At 40.0% G+C, this 19911-nt stretch overlaps 1 protein-coding gene across 1 annotated transcript; it reads right to left on the minus strand.

The window, feature by feature from the left end:
- Positions 1-481: 481 nt before the first annotated feature.
- On the minus strand, positions 482-19264 carry PSMB1 (proteasome 20S subunit beta 1). Its single transcript, XM_023198148.1, has 6 exons — positions 19053-19264; positions 14646-14753; positions 11524-11605; positions 9047-9176; positions 2580-2686; positions 482-771 (listed from the first exon to the last, which is right to left on the minus strand). The coding sequence occupies exons 1-6, from the start codon at positions 19163-19165 to the stop codon at positions 586-588; spliced, it is 726 nt and encodes a 241-aa protein (XP_023053916.1). The 5' UTR covers positions 19166-19264; the 3' UTR covers positions 482-585.
- Positions 19265-19911: the final 647 nt, after the last annotated feature.

Here is a 19911-nt window from a genome sequence, read left to right on the forward strand (position 1 = left end):
AGTGCTTGTAAAAATTATCCCAGATTTCTGACTAAAACTTGTATAAAGGCCATTTTTTTTTGTTACAATTTTATTTTGGTTGAAGATTTTTCTCCAAAACAGCTATTCCAGACTGCTTAACAATCCCAGAAGTGAAAAATCTTAAGATATTTCATTTATAACCATTAGAGTCCTAAGAAAACCCTGGAAAATACTCTCCCTTAGGGATGGTTGAAAGGGCCCTTCAGGCAAGCTGGCTGAATAAATACTAGAGCCCTCTTCATAAGGTAAGTTTGCCCAGAAGGTTAACTTTTACAGATAAATTCCTAGCTCATTAGTGTAAGGGAAAACTAACATGACCTGTTTTCATTACTTAAAATGCAAAAAAAAAAAAAAAAAAAAAATCTCGGAAAAATAGAAAAGGGTGGGAAAAATGAAGAAAATTAAAAGAAAGTCTACTTCCTATATCTGTCTTGCTTAGAGAAGACAAGTTACAGCACAATGAGTACTTCAGGTTTCTCTTTTAATAAACAAAACCATCCAAGGTACAGTTCCAAAGTACAAAATCAACCAGTTCTGAACTGATTGGTGATAACAGCACACAGATCAGTCCTTCCTTAAGGGAATAGTTTCCTCCCTGATGCCCTCTTTGGTCACTATGCAGATCCGGAGCGCGTCCCCAGTGTACACATCTCTCTCAGCCGCAGAAATAAAGACATCTTTCACCAGCCGCATGGCTCTGTCCAAGGACAGCGGGACATGCTCCACATTCTGCATGTTCTTAAAACCAACCTGGTGGGACAGGAAATGCGGGTGAGATGTCACGTGACAGTAAGCACAAAGGAAAGGTTCAAGTTTCTTCCAACACCCTCATGCGTACGAGGATTTGTGATGAAAATGCTAAACAAAATTAAAATGTCCCTCAGACGGAATGAAGACCCTTCCAGACCTGGATGAATCACACACACCAGAAATCTGACAAGGGTTCACTGGCAAAGCTCTCACTCTTGAGGAGCACATGACCTAGAGAGGTGGATGTATGCAAGCAAAGTGATGAGAGAATTGTTATAACTAAGAAGAAATTAAGAGCCAGGAGAGCCCCAACAGTTGTCCACTAAGTCTCCTAGAAGAAGAAAGGCTTCAGCAGAAAGGACTTTTAAGTAGGTGAGTGCTGAAGGCTACACTGAAGAGCACAGAACATTCCAGACTGGAGATGTGGGACGGAGTCAGGAAAAGCACATCTTTTCTGAGAAAAGCAGAGTTAGGGTCTGGGTGTAGTGGGTGACAGGAGATGAGGTCAAAAAGCAATAAGCAGAGGAGCAGCTATATAAAACACACTTCAGAAAACTGAACAGGATGAATTAGTGAAGTAAGCTTGTAGGCAGAAAGGATGTTAGAAAATAAATCCAATAATCTAATAATGTAGGTCTGAATTTAGCCAGCAGTAATCAAAAAGAGGGACAACTTAGAAATACAGGTGACCTTTAAATAACACAGTTTTCAGCCGCTCAGGTCCACTTATACATAAACTTTTTCAATAAACGCACTGAAACATTTTTGGAGATCTGCAACAATTTGAAAAAACTCAGATGAGCTGAGTAGCCTAAAAATATTTTAAAAATTAAGAGAAAGGTAAGTCACAAATGTATAAACTATATGTAGATACTAATTATTTTATCATTTACTACCACAAAACACACATAAATTGATAATAAAAAGTTAAAGTGATCTCTCAAGGTTCTCCTTTGTTTTTCATTGTGTTTAGTGCAATATTATAAGCCTTAAATAACAAGTGACCCAAACAAAGTGCTATTAGTGGTGCTGGAAGTGCTCCCCAAAAAGCAGGGTAAGTTATGATATTACAAGAAAAGGCTGAATTGCTTGATATGTACTGTAGATTGAGGTCTGCAGCTGTGGTTGTCCACCACTCCAGACAGATGATTCTCCTTGTAAACAGATGATGTAAACTTACAGTATCAACAAATGCAGTATCGTAAAGGTATTTTCTCTTCCTATGATTGTCTTAATAACATTCTCTTTCCTGTAGTTTACTTTATCGTAGGAATACAGCACATAATACATATATAAAATACGTGATAATCTACAGTTTACATTATTGGCAAGGCTTCCAGTCAACAGTAGGCTTATTAGCAATGTTTTCTGGGAGTCGAAAGTTGTATGTGGATTTTCCAGTGCTCGGGGAATTGGCACCCCAACCCTTGTGTTGTTCAAGGGTCAATTGTATGCTTGGGAGTTCAAGTACAATACTGGGTAACACAGAAACCGGTGGGTAAGACGGAGAAAGGTATTGTTATGATCTTTAGGTAAAGACGGCAAGAGATTAACCACTACAGACATAAAAGAGTTGGAAGCCATGAGAATACAGGAAAACAGTCAAAACCATGGGAGTAGGTAAGGACCCACCAGAGAGTAGGGAGAACACAGAGAGAGATGGTAAGGTTTCTGTAGGGCACATCTGCCAAACTCAAACAGTGATTTGTAAGAAAGTCTTTATATCTTGGCTCTCCTAAGCTAATGAAGAGAACTTGGAGGAAAGGACTTCAAATGAATACCATGACAAGTTAGACACATATCGTTACCTGGTTGTCAAGCAGGGGCTGTAGCATGGCACTTGCTGAGCCTCCAGCCTTGAAGGAGTCTCTCTGGTAAGACCCTACTGGGTCAAAGCTGTATACAGCCCCCTTTCCTTAAAGAAGAAAATAGTATCCATTAGGATGGCATCCAATCACAATCCCAAATCATCACAAAAATAAATCAGGTCAAAACGTGACACAAAATGGACTATCACCCTGGCTAAAACGTCAGGGAACAGTTGGAACACAGTCACTGTTGCACTGGTGACAGCTGCAGCACACACACTGTTGCACATGTGAAAGCCAGAACACAGTCACCATCACACAGATGCCACCCAGAACACAATCACCATCGCACAGGTAACAACCAGAACACAGTCACCATCGCACAGGTGACAACCAGAACACAATCACCATCGCACAGGTGACAACCAGAACACAGTCACCATCGCACAGATGCCACCCAGAACACAATCACCATCGCACAGGTGACCCAGCACAGGCACCATCGCACAGGTGCCACCCAGCAGACAGCCCCAACCCGTGTTGGTGTGTTGTTCAAGGGTAAACTATGCTTGGGAGTTAAAATACAATATTAACACAGAAAGGGTGAGTAAGAGGGAGAAAGGCATTTTTATGATCTTCAGGTAAAGATGGCAAGAGAATTAACCACTGCAGATGTAAAAAGAGTTGGAAACCATGAGAATTCACAAAAATAATCCAAGCCATGGGAGTAGGTAAGGACCCACAAGACAGCAGGGAGAACACAATAGAGAGACAATAAGGTTTGTGTAGGGCACATCAACCAAACTCAAACAGTAATTTGTAAGAAAGTCTTTATATCTTGGCTCTCCTAAGCTAATGAAGAGGAGAACTTGAAGGAAAGCACAACCTATGTATATAGACAGGTCCAAGGGACACATCCGCAAGACAAAGTAAAATGAAGAGAATTCTGTAACATGTATAACACAATACCATTTTTGTTTAAAAGAATAAGAAAACTCTTTGTAGAAGCACAAAAAAGTCTCGAAAAATAAATAACAAACTGTGGTTGGTTATCTTTCAGCACTGAATTAGAGGCAAGAAAAGAAAGGAATTACTTCTTATGTTTCTATATTATTCGAGTTTATTAAAAAGAACACAGGTAATTCTACAATTTTTAAAAAGGCCTGTTAAAAACAATTGTGTTCTGGGTATGAGAAATCACGAATCATTTACAACGTATGATTTTTTAAAAACATAACTGATTTGGAAAACACATTATATACCAGAACTCAGTACCCTGGGAGATGTGATATAGGGACAATCTTCTTACTAACCAGGTACAACTGCCACTGTTAGCTTTGTATGTTTTCTACTATAGAACTGTGTAAACTTGGCCAGGCGCGGTGGCTCATGCCTGTAATTCCAGCACTCTGGGAGGCCGAGGTGGGCAGATCACGAGGTCGAGAGTTCGAGACCAGCCTGGCCAACATAGTGAAACCCCGTCTCTACTAAAAATACGAAAATTAGCCGGGCGTGGTGGCATGAGCCTGTAGTCCCAACTACTTGGGAGGCTGAGGCAGGAGAATCGCTTGAACCCAGGAGGCGGAAGTTGTGGTGAGCCGAGATCACGCCACTGCACTCCAGCCTGGGCGACAGAGCGAGACTCCATCTCAAAAAACAAACAAACAAAAAAAGGATTGTGTAAACTGAATTCTCTGGTGGAGAAGGCACCATCTGAGGTCACCTAAGAAACTACGGGAAGTACTTTTGCTGAAAGCAAGCTTGGGACAAGACATGAGATCACAGCAGGCAATCCACTAACCTTAATATACAAAAAAAGAAAGAGATGTAAGGTGTAAAGGCAAAAAAATGATTCTATCTCTCATGAGGACGACGCGCCACATATAAACTGAGGTCCAAAAGCTTTACCCAAGCATGGGATCTATCTCAGAAAACCACACACAACAAATTTAAAAACACAAACCGAAGAAAGGGCGGGCTACGTCCACGAACATAGCTCTAAAGATCCCCTAGAAGAAGGAAGAGAGACACTAGTAAAATCAGTATAAAACAGCAAAAATAAATAAATAAAAATAAAAATAAATGTAGAATGGCATGAATCTTGACTACAAAGTGCTTTTCCTCATCAAAGTAAAATCCAAAAAGCACAATAATTTCAATGTAAAAAAATCAGACAAGTCTTAAAAGAAATACAGGTAAGCTTTGGATGGGAGCGGTTTTTCTAACAAGGCAAGAAACTGAATGTCATAAAGAAATGATTGACAGATTAGACTGTATGAAACACAGAAATTTCTGTGTAGCAAAAGGCACTGCCCAAAAGAGACAAATAACACTCTTGGGGGCGTCTATATTACAGACATTTGACACAGTTGAATGTAGTTCTTGAAAATCAATAGGAAAAAAACCTGCAAATAAGGAAATGGGCAACAGTTAATATATTAATCAGTCTTCAAAGAGGAAATTTATAAAGTCAATAAACATATGAAAACATGCCCAAAATATATATATAAATGAAAATAATAGACTGTTCAATGGTGAAAAATACGTTTCAAAATGTGTTAATTCTAATACTGGGAAGGTTACATAAAATCAGGTACTCGGGGTTCTGGCATGTCCTTCAGAAAGGGTACAGTCAACAAAATACAAAAAAAATATTATCTGACCCAATACTTCAACTACTAGAAGTCTATTTTAGCAAGACAAGCATAACTGGAGAAGTTCACAAAAATGTATGTACGACGATGTTCATCATCTTGTTTATATCAAGAAAACAGGAAGCGAAAATGTCCTTTAGAGGACTGGTTAGGTAAATGATGGTACAGCCATACTGTGTAAGTCAGCTATTAAAAACTATGTGTTACAGCAGCAAAAACAGAAGAAAAAAAAAAACATACAAAAATCACTATGCATACAGCTTAGATCTCCTTGATAAGAGACAATGTATAGTCACAGAAAAACAGATATCAAAGTCCTGCTTATATAAAACTGTGTGCACGAGTGTATGTATAAACATGTACTGATTGATTATTTTCACTACAGAAAAACTAAAGCCACTTTTAATTTGGGAGAAAAATTTTTAAAAGGCATGACAGCAGCTAAGAGAGTAAAGACAGACAGGTTAGAGCAGACAGCGGTTGACACCAAGGGAAAAAGAGCTGTGGACTTTGCTGTCCTGAAGGTTTCAATATCGAGCACTGCTCTCCAGGTCCCTGCATCCACCAACACAGAAGACAGTAAATGAAGTCTCCTGAGACATTAGCAGAGGCTCTGGACTTAGGGGACCAGGTTCTAGAGTGGTAAAGGATAGGAGCAAAACACATGAAATGGAAAGTTGATGTAAATAAAACACAGACTATCAGGCCCCTTCCTCCTCCGAGGCCTAAAAAGATGCCAACCAGGCTTCTCTTCCTGTAGTCCCACCTCACCCCAGGAAAAAAGATTAAAGAAATTCTTCATCTGAAGAAAATGCTGCTTATTGAAGCACCCAGTTAATGGCTGTCAGTTGACAAACTATGTAAACAAGGACTTTTATAATAAAATTTTCATACAACACTTCAATGTGAATGGACAGCAAAAAAAAAAAAAAATCAGAAAGTTGAAGGAAGCCTCTAACATAGAAGACAAAGGCCAAAAATGAACATACAACATGAAAAAAAAAAAAAGCACTCTGATGAAATATACAAAGAAAGTACAAAACATCTAACAAAAACAGGATTTTTTTTAAAAAAGCTAAAAAATAAGAAACAGCTCTTGGAAATTAAGGACACCAGAAATAAAAGCAATCAGTAAAAGATGAAAAGATAAAAGTAAGGAAATCTTCATAAAGTAGAAGAAAAAAGAGAGAGATGGGTAACATGTGGAGTCAAAAATAAAGTACCGGGTCATAATCCAGGTGGTTGTAGAGAAGGTGGGGAGGGGTAGGGGAGGAGGACAGGAAAGAAGGTGGAGAAAGAGGACAAAATAAATAAGAAACTCTAGGCAAGGAACATCACTATACAATTTCAGAACACCAGGGTAAAGAAAAGATCCTAAAAGCAAAGTGTCAAAAAGGTCCAGTTTTGTTTTGTTCAGAAATTTCTTAGGAGGTAAGCCTCTAAAATAAGGAAATAAATCAAGAAAGAGGAGAGCACAGGAGGTGGGGGAATCTCAGGATGGCAGTGGTCCATCCTGGAGCAAGGGGAAAAGAGATCCACCTAGTATGTGAGGTCTGACAACCACATGAATTGTATTCAGAGAATGTACAAGGAACTGACAAAAAGTTTAAAGAAATCTGAGCCAATTAGAGATAGTTAACCTGAGAAAAAAATAAAAGCGGTTACACAAGAAAGAAAATATGAATGCATGCTACTTGGCGAACAAAGATCAGTATCTATCTGGTCACAGTGAAAACATTAAAGGTCTATGTTGTCAAAAGTGTAATGTGTTACAGGAGGATGCTAATGAGGAAGAGGACACAAAAGAACTAAGAACCATCATCTACCAGAAGAAAACACCAAAAGAGATCTCAAAAGAGTGCAGTATAAATACAGAGTTTTGGAAAATGGAAGTAAGTACCAGGAAATACAGGTAAAAGAGTTGAAAAATGTCTTAGGGCAATGGAAAAAAGATAGAGGACTGCTTTATTATTCACACAAATTCCCCTATAAATTAACAATTAGTTTAAAGAACACTTAAAATCAACCAGACAACCTTAGAAAGACAGTTTTAGAGACACTTGAGGTTGTCACCAAAACTAGCAACACTGTTACGTGGAAATCGAAGAACAGGGCTCTGACATGAAACAAAGCCAGACTTGAATCTTAGGTCTGCTGCTTAGTAGGTATCAGCTTTCCCAGACTAGACTCTCTAACTCTCGGAAAAACTCAAAGGATGCTGTCTGGCCTGCTGAAATTCAATGGCACCTATTTTTAATGTTGCTAAAATCTGAATCTATCAATCTGACATTAAAGCCAGGCATAACGTGAGTCAAAAAAGACACCAGAAGCATCCAGCATGCAAAGTTAGGCAAATTAATTTGTAGCTAGAATCTAATTACCCAGGTTAAGGGTAATTCATTTCTATTTTTACTATTTCTACACTTTACTTTTTCTCTTAGTTTTCAAGTAAGGTTGAAAGCCTTAAAAAGAAATTGTGTCAATCTAATTTGTCTACACCTAAACCTTGGTAGGTAAAATGATCAAAATGCTCCCCAAGGCTGTGTATGGGGGTGGATGTTGAGTCAGAGATAGCGCACGCAAAGGAAATGCTCATGGAACAGAAAGGGATAGGAGTCAACACCTGAGAGGCAGGGCGCTGAAATGAAGCCTGGCTCTTTCCTCTTAGAATCCCTCACAGGATTTAGGGTCCCCAGTCCCTTTGCTTTCTTTCTGTGTCCAACTGAGATGCTCTGTGATGTGGCCAGCTGCACGTATTCCTCTGGAGGCTCGGACCCAAGCCAAGGCCTGCCTTGAACATTCCCAGGCACTGATCATGTTGTTTAGGCTATTGCTTGAAACACTGAGAAATTACCCCTGTTGCTAAACACAGAGAAATTATCCCTGGCCCTGAACCAAATTCCTTACACACTCAAATCAACTCCCTCTCCTTGGACACATCTTTTCCTGCTGTCTGCTGAGAGGACTGCTGCAGCACTAAATGCTTTTGACTGATTACCCTGAGATTTACTGTTCTGGAACCCCAACTAGGTTCAGGACAGTCCCTTACAGGAATTCCTCTGCCCCTACTTTTAGGGCTACTTCAGCCACAAGCTCAGCCAGAAGGAACACAGAAGATGGGCTTACACCAACGATGTCCTCGTCTAGACACTTCTGTAACTTCTGTAACTTCAATGGACTACTCTAAACGGTGACACAGATCTGTCCTGGGAGATTGTACTTGGATTTTTAGATGCAACCAGAAGCCAATCCAAACAAGAACTGGTAGAAAACATTGGTGCCCATGTGGGGTAATGTAGCTCTGGATCAAAAACAGGATGGAATATTAAGTAATGAGACTAACATTCTCAGGGACTCCTGGTCTCACTCTGACAGAAAATCAAAGAGGTGTTTCAAAAAGTTCTGAAAACACTGGAATAGATGCTTATTATTAATCACCCCAAATGACTTCTAAAACCTTTAAAGAACTTTTCTGAAGTATGTTTGTTAATAAAAAAATTTTCAATACTCAGAATCACGTTTACGTCATTTCTTTCTGTAAGATAAAAATGCCTAATTATTTACTACTAACTCATACAAGATCCTGAGAAAACAGCAAAATAACCGGCTGCTCAACATTCACTATTAGAGCTTTAATTTGCCTTTGGATGTCGTATATTAGCTTCAGTTTCTTCATCACTTTCATTATCAGAAATGAAATGAGACTTGTGTTAGATGGTATTTATGGTTCTTTTCAACTCTAGGTGGAGACACACACATCTAGGAAATAATAACTCCTCCCCCCTACCATTTTCCAGAAAAAAGGAATTCTACCTTCTTCATCAAGTCCACCAATGATGTTGTAAACATAGTATGGAAAGAAGCGCCTTGAATACAGGATCGTAGACAGCATTGCAGCAATTGCCCCCGTAGTCATGGCCTTATTATTGGAATGCTTATACATCTGCAATTATTGATGAAAGTTAACAGGCATGTAGAGGCAGAGGCTATTATAGACTAGAACAATCAACAGTATAAAGTGAATAAATGCACACCACAGTGAAAGGGGAAAGCATGCCTATTTCTTTCATGTTCAACCAACACAGTATTACTAAGATAAAACTTTAAGGGAAGGGATACTAAGTTTGCCCTCAGCTCTCTGGTTTAAAGGCTCTATTTTCCATACCACCCTTATCTCGGGTACTCTTGGGTACTGCTAATCCAAGAGCTAATGTCCATGAGAGGGCACATGAAGTGGCCTAAGGAAGATGGGTTTAAATCCATCTCTCTCCCTCACTCAGCATATAGACCGGGGTCAGCAAACGACCCCTGTAGTTTGGCTCAGGGGCCAAATCCAGCCTACCCCCTATTTCTATGAATATTATCCGTGGCTGCTTTTTCACTACAAAACCAGAAACAGTCATGACAGAGATCAAATGGCCCATAAAGCTGTAAATATTTACTATCTGGTCCTTTACAGAAAAAATTATGCCAATCCCTGATCAAACCCAGATGTAAGTCCCTCTCTTTGTGGAGCAGATGTCTGTGAGAACAGAAGACACAGGGTAGCAGCCTTACTCTGCATGATTTTAATACACAGCAGTGGTCGTGATCCTTCATACATCTACAGTAGAGAACACAAGCATCCAAAACAGGGTCTTAGCATGACAATACAGCGACTGCAAATCCTAGTTTTACTACACCCTTGGGAACCCTACATTATCCACTGGTAGAGAAACTTCACAAAAATTATAAAGACAAAATGAATTCAAGATCACCAATTTTTGTTAACCATATAGCAACCATCTCTAATGAGAAACCTAATGGCCAGGCATAGTGGCTCACACCTGTAATCTCAACTGAGGTGGGAGAATGTTTGAGCCCAGGAGATGAAGGCTACAGTGAGCTACAATTGCACCATTGTACTCCAGCCTGTGCAACAAAGTGAGACGCTGTGTCTAAATAGACAGATACCTAATTAGCACCATAAAATTAAACAATGTCAAAACACTGACAAATGATTAGAAATGAACTATAAGTAATGGATAAGATTTTTACAGAGGAATGTCTTTCCAAGATAAAAACTATAAAAAATTATTCATAGGCCGGGTGCAGTGTCTCATGCCTGTAATCCCAGCACTTTGGGAGGCCGAGGTGGGTGGATCACCTGAAGTCAGAAGTTCGACACCAGCCTGGCCAACATGGTGAAACCCCGTCTCTACTAAAATACAAAAATTAGATGGGAGTGATGATAGGTGCCTATAATCTCAGCTACTTGGGAGGCTGTGGCAGGATAATCACTTGAACCCAGGAGGCAGAGGTTGCAGTGAGGCAAGAACATGCCATTGCACTCCAGCCTGGGCAACAAGAGCGAAACTCTGTCTCAAAAAGAAAAAATTCATTCCATTTCATTTTGAAACCAAGTACCAATATTTATTTACTTCACCACCTAATGAAGTATGAGAGAAAAACTTCAGGAAGGGGTGTGCATTATGTTGAATTCACCATTCCTTGTTTTATTAACAATGACATGTTTACTTTTGTCTTCTAACTCCCATTTATAAAATAAACATTAGGAATTATCATATAAATATGCCAGTAAATGTAAGTCACTATAGCTTTTAATATAAGTTTCTAAAAAAGTATTAACAATTGATAAATACTGAGTGAAATCCTTTCTACACATTCAAAAAGCATCTGTCAGTTAAATAAATTCATTACATACTCCAGTAACCACTCATAAGTGTAAATAATTTCAAGTGTTATTCACAAATAGGCAAAACAGAATGTGATCACCCCTGACTTCCGGCAGCTGGCTATCAACTGAAGCCTGTCAGGTGACAGAAGTTAATGGTGCATGTTGTGCCTCTCGTCCAAGCTCCTGGCTTATTCATTCTTTCGTATTTCTACTCATGCATCCTGCCAACTAAGAGCACAGCACTGTAAAGAGGAAAAACTTGTCAGCTGATAGTGATGCAAACCAAGCTCCTGTGTCAAATCTTTCCTGGGCTCTCTCCTGCCATAGAAATTGATTTGCTTTGTTTTTGAGGGAAGAGTATCTTCAGAAGAACTCCACCCAGGCCCTTCATGTGATACAAGACTAACAAATGGAATGTGCTACTGTTTCACATTATGGTACTTTAATGACCCTGCCTTAATGATATCATTTCATTTCTAGCATATATTTGTAATTCATCTACTAACCTAGTGACTCTCTAGCTACTCTGACCAACAGTCATGCTGCAGGCTTGAAAGAATTTAATGAACTGCTATTAATTTGAAATAGTGTGGAAACGTACAAAAGCATCTACCTTTAGTCTTGCTTCAATAATCTTTGTCAGGGTAAGACAGTCTCCATGAAAACCACTGCATCCAATGACTGTTTTGTCTGTTCTGTAAAAAACACATTTCAGAAAACTGAGCTGGTTAGATAATAGAGCAAAGCATATCTTTGGCAATTTTAAATTTAAAACCCCTATTCCCATTATTTCCTAAATGGTAATGGGACAAGCAGCCACTCTTCTGGGGAGGGGGTTCTGTATTCCTACAGCTCACCCCTCAGTCCAGATGAATTATAGGTGGATCAAAGACTTTAAAAATGCAACTATGAATGGACTAAATAAATCATGGGTGAATTTTTTTACTATCTTGGGCTGGGGAAGATAGGTAGGTAGATTGATTGATTTTTGAGATGGACTTTCGCTCTTGTCACCCAGGCTGGAATGCAGTGGCACAATCTTGGCTCACTGCAACTTCCACCTCCCGGATTCATGCAATTCTCCTGCCTCAGCCTCCCAAGTAGCCGGAATTACAGGCGACCACCACCAGCCCAGCTAATTTTTGTATTTTTAGTAGAGATGGGGTTTCACCATGTTGGTCAGGCTGGTCTTGAACTCCTGACCTCAGGTAATCCGCCAGCCTTGGCTCCAAAGTGCTCGGACTACAGGTGTGAGCCACTGCACCCAGCCTCGGGAAGGTAGATTTAAATATAACACAATCCAAGGGCCACGCAGAAAAATTTCATAAATTTGACTACATAAAATTCTACAGAGAAATTTATGAATAGCTTTTTAAAACCCTAAGAAAATATACTGGTAGCATCTACCATCAAAGTCTAATTTTAATTCTACAAAGAGTTCTTACAAATAAGAAAAGCAGTAACGACACAAAGAAAAAAAGGGTAACATTCTATGAACAGACAAGTCACAGAAAAAAGAGACATCAAGTCACCATAAACATAAGAACCTCTATGTTACTCAGAAATCCAAATCTAAAAAAGAGACTATTTCAACCAATCATAATGGCTAAAAACGCCTAACTAAATGCTGGCGAGATTGTGGAAACAGTATAAACTGATTAACTTGTTAGATGGGCAATTTGGTGGTATCCATTAAAAATTTAAATACACACCACTTTCACCAATTCTACTGCTAGAAAGCCATCTTGTCAATATACTTATGCCAGCATGCAGAGGGATGCTCTAGACTCACCAGTGAGCATTCATTTAAATAGCACCCCGAAAGAAAACAAAACAAAACAAAAGCCAAACGTCCATCTGTATGGAAAGGACTAAAATTTGGTCTAGACATACAAATTCAATCATGTATTTCAAAAATTAATTCCTAGATCTTGATATGAATCTATAAAGAAGCCTACACAATATTTTGCAGAGGTCACATAATTCCTTTTGGAAACTTATGAATGACTCGCACAAACCATACTTGTCCTACTAGGAGAGCAGCTGACATCTCTAGGGTCATCACTAACATCACCTGCTCTATCCCTACCACCACCCTCACTGCACTGCGGTACCACCAACCTCACCGCACTGCGGTGAAGACTCCAATCCCCTATACGGCTTTACTGCCTTTACTAACAAGACTGGTTGGCAATACCAACAGGGAAAGACAGAAATCTTAGAACTTCAGGATGCTTTTCCCAAATATCCAGGTGCATCAAAGGAATGGGAGTTTTCATGCAAAGAATACAGTCTCAAACAGGTTTGGAAGAGGCAACCCTAGTTCTAGGTCCGCCCCACAGGACATGGGATGAGAGATATATACAGGCATTCGTTAATGCTGTATTGTTCTTATTCTCTCTCTCTATACCTGATGTGTTTCATTAAAAAAAAAAAAAGGTGCTCACTTCAGCAGCAAACGTAACTAAAGCAACATTTAAAAGATGAGTAAGAGCCAGTACAAGGATGCTATCCATAAAGTTGTTTTAAAATCTTATTTCTAATATTTACTACTTTCAAGCTGTACAAGTGTCATCCTCGAGGAGAAAAAAAGGTAACACGAGAGCACTATAAGCAGAAAGAGGGCATCAGAAGACGCAAGTGGACAGAAAGAGAACCGGGAAGACGAAAACAAACTTCATCGCTTTTTGGGTTAAGATGTGGGCCACCCCTGGGACCAGGGATGAAAACGTATCTTTTCTTCTGTACCTACTTCCTACAATACAAGGAGGGCCTGTCCAAAGGACCTAAACCTCCTAAGTCCCATTCGTTCCTATTACAATTCAAGTTTAACAGACTTTTGTAAGTAACCCAGGAATTCATGACCATTTATAAGTATTTCCAAAACTGTTATACGGACCACTGCTAATCTGCAGTATGTATTTAGCTGATTTATGCAGGCTTTTTTTTTTTTTTTTTTTTTTAAGTTTTGGCTTTATTTTCATGTTTTAGGAAAAACACAGCTAGCCTATTAAAACTGAGCTATGGATATAATGGCTTAGGATATTTCTAAAATGAATGTTTCAAGTAAAAAAAAAAAGTGTGGGGAGGCAGATTTTTTAAAAATACCATTTAATGATTAATGGTGCTATGGTCTGAATGCTTTCTTCAAAACTCATGTTGAAATTTAATTGCCATTGTGATGGTACTGGGAGTTGGGACCAGGTGTTTAGGTCCTGAGGGCTCAGCCCTCATGAATGGACATTATCACAGGAGTGGGTTCGCTCGCTCTTCTTTCTCTCTCTCTGGCTTTCCACCATGTTAAGACACAGCAGGAACGCCCTCACCAGATGCCAGCCCCTCAATCTTGGACTTCCCATCCTCCAGAACTGTAAATCAATAAATTTCTGTCCATTATAAGTTATAAGTTACCTTAGTTTGTCTTAGTCCGTTTTATGCTGCTGTAACAGAATGCCACACACTAGGTAACTTATAATGGACCTTTTTCACGGTAAAATGCTGGGGTGAACACATTTAGGTTACCGAAAGCACTTTTGGTACCCCGAATATAGCAAATATTTTTAAGACTGCACATTGAATTATTAGGAAACATTAACTTAGAAAATGGTTTTCTAATAAAAATGCTCCCAACAGCAACTTAAAAACTCATGAAACAAATCATTTAGAAGTAGAAACTCTCACGGCATTAAATCATTACAAAGGCCTTGTGAAATGTCTTTAGAAATATTTACTTACAATTTGTAACATTTGGGGCTATCCCGGGTATGAATTGAAAACCCTTCACTCAGTCGAGTATCAGAAGCAACAATTGCAAAATCTTCTCCAGCAATTGCCAGTACAGTACTGAGGAAAAAAGAAAACAACATTAATTCTCCAGGGTGGTAATCCTATCCCTACAAATAGAAGAATGCTCCATAGCACATACTGGGATCAAATACTCTAGATGTCAACAAAACATGATTCAAATGGGAAGAGGAAAGATGAGTGGGAAGAGAATGAACCCCTGGTTACAGGTTGCCTGGAAAAACAAATTATTAATAAGCCTAAATCAGGGCAAAGTCTCCTTGGCAGGAGGTAACAGAAAAGCCAATGAATTATCATCACCAACACATTAAATGCTTACTTGTGCAAGGTACTGCTAATACCGAACAACTAAACACCACGTCTGCGCCCTTGAGGGTCAACTACAGACAGCGGTACTACAGTGCAAGCTCTAGGAGTTTCGAGAAGGTGGGATTTGTCTTTCTTTCTCATTTCTTTATATCCAAGTCCTTACATACCACCTACATACTGCTTATTTCTTTATACCCAAGTCCTTATACAATGACAAATAAACGGACAAACAGTAAATTTTTTCCTCTGTGGCTGTACAATTTGACAGCTTATCAAAGAGATTTACAGTATGAATTCCAAAAGCAGACTGCCTGGGTTCTAATTCTGGCTTTCCCAGTTAGCAGATATGAGACTGTGGGTAGTTACTTCTCAAAGCCCAATTTCATCATAAATACAACAGAGATCACTTCAGTTGCTACCTCAATAGGGTGTTCAAAGAATCAAATATGTAAAGCCCTTATAGCAGTCCCTGACATGTAACCGGTCCTCTAGTAAGTGTTAGCTATAATTGCTATGGCACTAGAGACTGACTAAGCACCTGGGCTCTGGAATGACGTGAGACAGAGACCCACTCTTGCTACTTACTAGGTATGTGATCTTAGGCAAATTCTCCAAATGCAAGTTGATAACAGTACCTGTGTCACAGGTGTGTATATTTGGGTGTGTATATTTTAATGTACAAGGCTTGACTGATAACTATAACCACTGCTTCAATGCAATAGTGGAAATTAAAGGCATGGTGCCTCACAGACGTAAGCACTTAGAAAACTTTAGCCACTATTTTCACTGAGGGATTTGTGCTAAAGCTCTCAAGTAGAAAAGGATGGCATTCCAGGTAATATAAACAGCAAGCAATGGCAAACAGGTAATAATTCAAATAGTACATTCAAGCAACTCAATCAGGCAGTCATTTTTGCATAAACACGTGTAGTGACATAAGGTTTATGTGATGGACAGGGTTCCTATTGTAGAAAATCCCAAATGCCAAGCTAAAGATTTTGGAATTTTAGCAAGAAATCATGAAGGTTTTCTGAGCAAGAATGACCTGTAGTTGTAACCACTCAGGAGGTTGAGGTGGGAGGACTGCTTGAACCCTGCAGTGAGCTATGATGGTGCCTGGGCATTAGCATGAGACCTGGTCTTTTAAAAAAATGCAAGAGAGAGAAAAGTTCCATTTACAAAGTGGGGTTTCAGGAAGACTACTCTGACAATAACATAGTATGTGAAATGGGACGGAAACACTGTTATAATACTACTAATGCAATAGTAAGGTAACAGGGTGAACAGGTAAATCCGAAATCGTCACAAACACACAAAATAGACAAGTTTTTATATCTACGTAAATGTATTAGGAACTGGGAAAACCAATTATGACATCCAAGATTTAGAACTTAAATGAGCAGAATAATGGCATAATTATAAAAAGTATTTTAAAGGAGAGCAGAGGAGGCCGGGCACGGTGGCTCACACCTGTAATTCCCAGAACTTTGGGAGGCTGAGGCGGGCAAATTGTCTGAGGTCAGGAGTTCCAGACCAGCCTGGCCAACGTGGTGAAACCCCATCTCTACTAAAAATACAAAAGTTAGCCAGGTGTGGTGGCAGGCACCTGTAATCCCAGCTGCTCGGGAGGCTAAGACAGAAATGCTTGAACCAAGGAGGTGGAGGTTGCAGTGAGCCAAGATCACACCACACTGCACTCCGGCCTGGGTGACAGAGTGAGACTCTGTCTCAAAAAATAATAATAAAAAAGGAGAAGAGGAGATTGAGGGGAGTAATTAGCTTGCTTTTTGTTTTGTTAGCTGTCTTGAGTTATTGCGAGAGCAGAAAAACCAGTTAGAAATGTTTTACTGAAGAAGCCAGAATTGAGGGACTCATGAGAGGCAGAACTGGAAAACCAGATTTGGGAGTAATCCTCCCAGCAATGAGACATGAAATAGTGCTGAGTGATAACCAAGGCAGCTAATGACTTGTTTAACTACTTTTAAAGACAGAGTAGAAAAAGAGAATGAGGCCTCATTTTGTGCAAGCAAAGGCTGCCTGAAAGCCAGCTGCAGTAAACACTAAAGAAAAAGAACAATGACTGAGAAAAAAGTAATCAGAAAGTTCTAAGTAATTTTTAGGGCAGTAATGGCTTAAACTGGATTACTAGGGATTAAAAAGTGAGTAATGAGTAGGGCATACTGAACACTGAAAATTCTTATTTATAGAGAATAGCGTTATGAAATGGGTCTAATAACCCTCCCTACAATATACAACTTAATTAGTCATCAGAGGAAGTGTTAAGGAGTATAATGGAAAACCATCAATAAACTCAGTGGTGAAATAGCTAAGTCCTAGCTCAACTTCACACCAGCACTCTGACCGTGACAGTTTAATGTCTAACATAACCCTAGGATGCTAACATCATCGAACATTCACTTTTCATAATTAAATAAGATGACGGCTTGCAATTTACAAAATGCATCTCTCTCGATTCTCACCAAAAACTATGACGCTACTAAGGAAGAAAATTTAGGTTCAAGAAGTTCAGAAGTACCAAAAGACCTGACTATCCTTTAGTGGCAGAACCAAGGCTAAAATCTGACTTTCGTTATCTTTCTAACACACTCCAAAAATATGCATTAATATTTCAAATTTATGAGGAACCAATTAACATTTTTGCTTTGTTTTTAAAATTTATTTTTGTAGAGATGGGGTCTTGCTATGTTGTGCAGGCTGGTCTTGAACTCCTGGCCTCAAGCGATGATCCTCCTGCCTTAGCTTCCCAAAGTCCTGGGATTACAGGTGCGAGCCACAGTGCCCAGCCAATACTTTTTGTTTTCTTTAAGAACCATCGGTTCGTTCAAATTGAGTGTGTATATTTTAATGTACAAGGCTTGATTAGTAACTATAACCACTGCTTCAATTTACAGCTCTTCCCTGTCAAGAGTCTTAAACAGAGCATCCTTCTATAACCCTGTATCTCTGGCGTGCCACCACGGAAAATTATATTACTCAAGATAAAGTTGGTAACTGGAATAAAAACCAAAACTTGAACATAACATACAAGATCACACATATTAAAAGGTCAATCTTCTATTTTGTTTTCCTGAACTTAAGCTAAACGTTAAAAAAAAAAGAAAAAAGAAAACAAAAAAGCCGGGCGCGGTGGCTCATGCCTGTAATCCCAGCACTTTGGGAGGCTGAGGCGGGCGGATCACGAGGTCAGGAGATCGAGACCATCCTGGCTAATACGGTGAAACCCTGTCTCTACTAAAAACACAAAAAATTAGCCGGGCGTGGTGGCGGGTGCCTGTAGTCTCAGCTACTTGGGAGGCTGAGGCAGAATGGCGTGAACCCGGGAGGCGGAACTTGCAGTGAGCTGCGATCAGGTCAGGGCACTCCAGCCTGGGCGACAGAGTGAGACTCCGCCTGAAAAAAAAAAAAAAAAAAAAAAAAAAAAAAAGCACTTATCTATGAAACTAAGTTTGCTCAACCAATCCCACTTTCTATTTGAAATAAAATGATCAAACTGCTACAATTAGAAGTAACAGAAATCAGGCGGCTACAATTAAGACGTTTCGGCTACCAACGTAGCTATGCATTTAACAACACAGACCAAAAACAATCCTAACTTTTAAGTCTCAGACGCTAAACCTTTACCCTCGCCTGCTGGCATAAGGAACGTCTACATGAGGTCCAGTTTGGTCTTCCACAGAGCAGAGGCTATGTTTCAATTTCTACTTTACCGTCTTACAGCAGCAAGGAGCATGGAGTTCCAGTCCACATAAAAACCCACATGACAGGGCTGTGATGGGAAACCCTAAAAACCAAGGCTGTATCGCAATCACCAAGTAAACTTGAGCAAAGTGAGCCTGAAGAAGGAAACACAGGCCAGGCAGGGAGCCCGGCCTTGTGCGGACTCACTCAGCCCAGGGTTCTGAGGCCTGCTGGGGACCCGGGCAGCGCCTTGACGGCGGTGACTCCTGAACAGGCTTCAGCAAATGGGGGAGGGGCGAAAGTGAAAGCGGAGCTCTCTGGGGTTTTTACCCTCCGTTAAAAGCGTAGGGTGAAAATCGCATCTGCAAAGGGCCCGCGGCTCTGTGCGGCTCCATCCCCAAGTCTCTGCCAGGAGCCGAATACATGGCTATGGAAGACAACATCCCACGACTGCGCCTGCTGCTCCGACACCTGCTGTCTCACGGCGAGATGGCTGCCGTGACCGGACGTTACGCCACTTCCGGCTTCTCCTGAAGTTCGCTCCCGGCCTCTCTATCTTGCGCTAGTCGTTGCTCCTGGAGGGCTGCAGGGCGGCTTGTCCCTTTGGTGGTTGGGTCCCTCCCATTCCAAAAAAGCTGACACAAAAGTAAAGGTTTCCCACCCCCGTCGAAGAAAACATTGGAATTCACCCCAATGGACGAAAATTTAAGTCTGACCATACAAAAAAATTAGCAGAACTATGGCGCAACGCCAACTCGAATAACGGTGAGCGTGTTAATTGTCCTGGCTAATAAAAAATGTATATAACATTTCCTATCCTTAAAGAGCTCACAATCTCACTGATAATAAAAAGTACAAAGAAAACAAGCAGTATAACATGTGATTACGCCACAATGAACTACAGAAGGGAAAATCAGTTCCCACTAAGTTCTAGTCCCACTAAGAAACAACTGCGGATAGAGCCTTGTGATCACAGTGCATGAAATGGGAGTGGCAGAACTGAATATAAATGCATGTGTAAACACAAGCCGTTTGTTTTGCTTAGTGTTCCTTGTCATTCTACACCCTTGAAGATCAGCTAGCGTTCTTGCACAGGTAAGGAGCACGCACGCACTTAGTGCCAAGTACTGTCAATCTCTGTCAATCTCCAGACAGCCCAACGGTAAACACTATTATCATTATTCAATTT

This window comes from Piliocolobus tephrosceles, chromosome 5, assembly GCF_002776525.5.
Source record: "Piliocolobus tephrosceles isolate RC106 chromosome 5, ASM277652v3, whole genome shotgun sequence".
NCBI lineage: Eukaryota > Metazoa > Chordata > Mammalia > Primates > Cercopithecidae > Piliocolobus > Piliocolobus tephrosceles.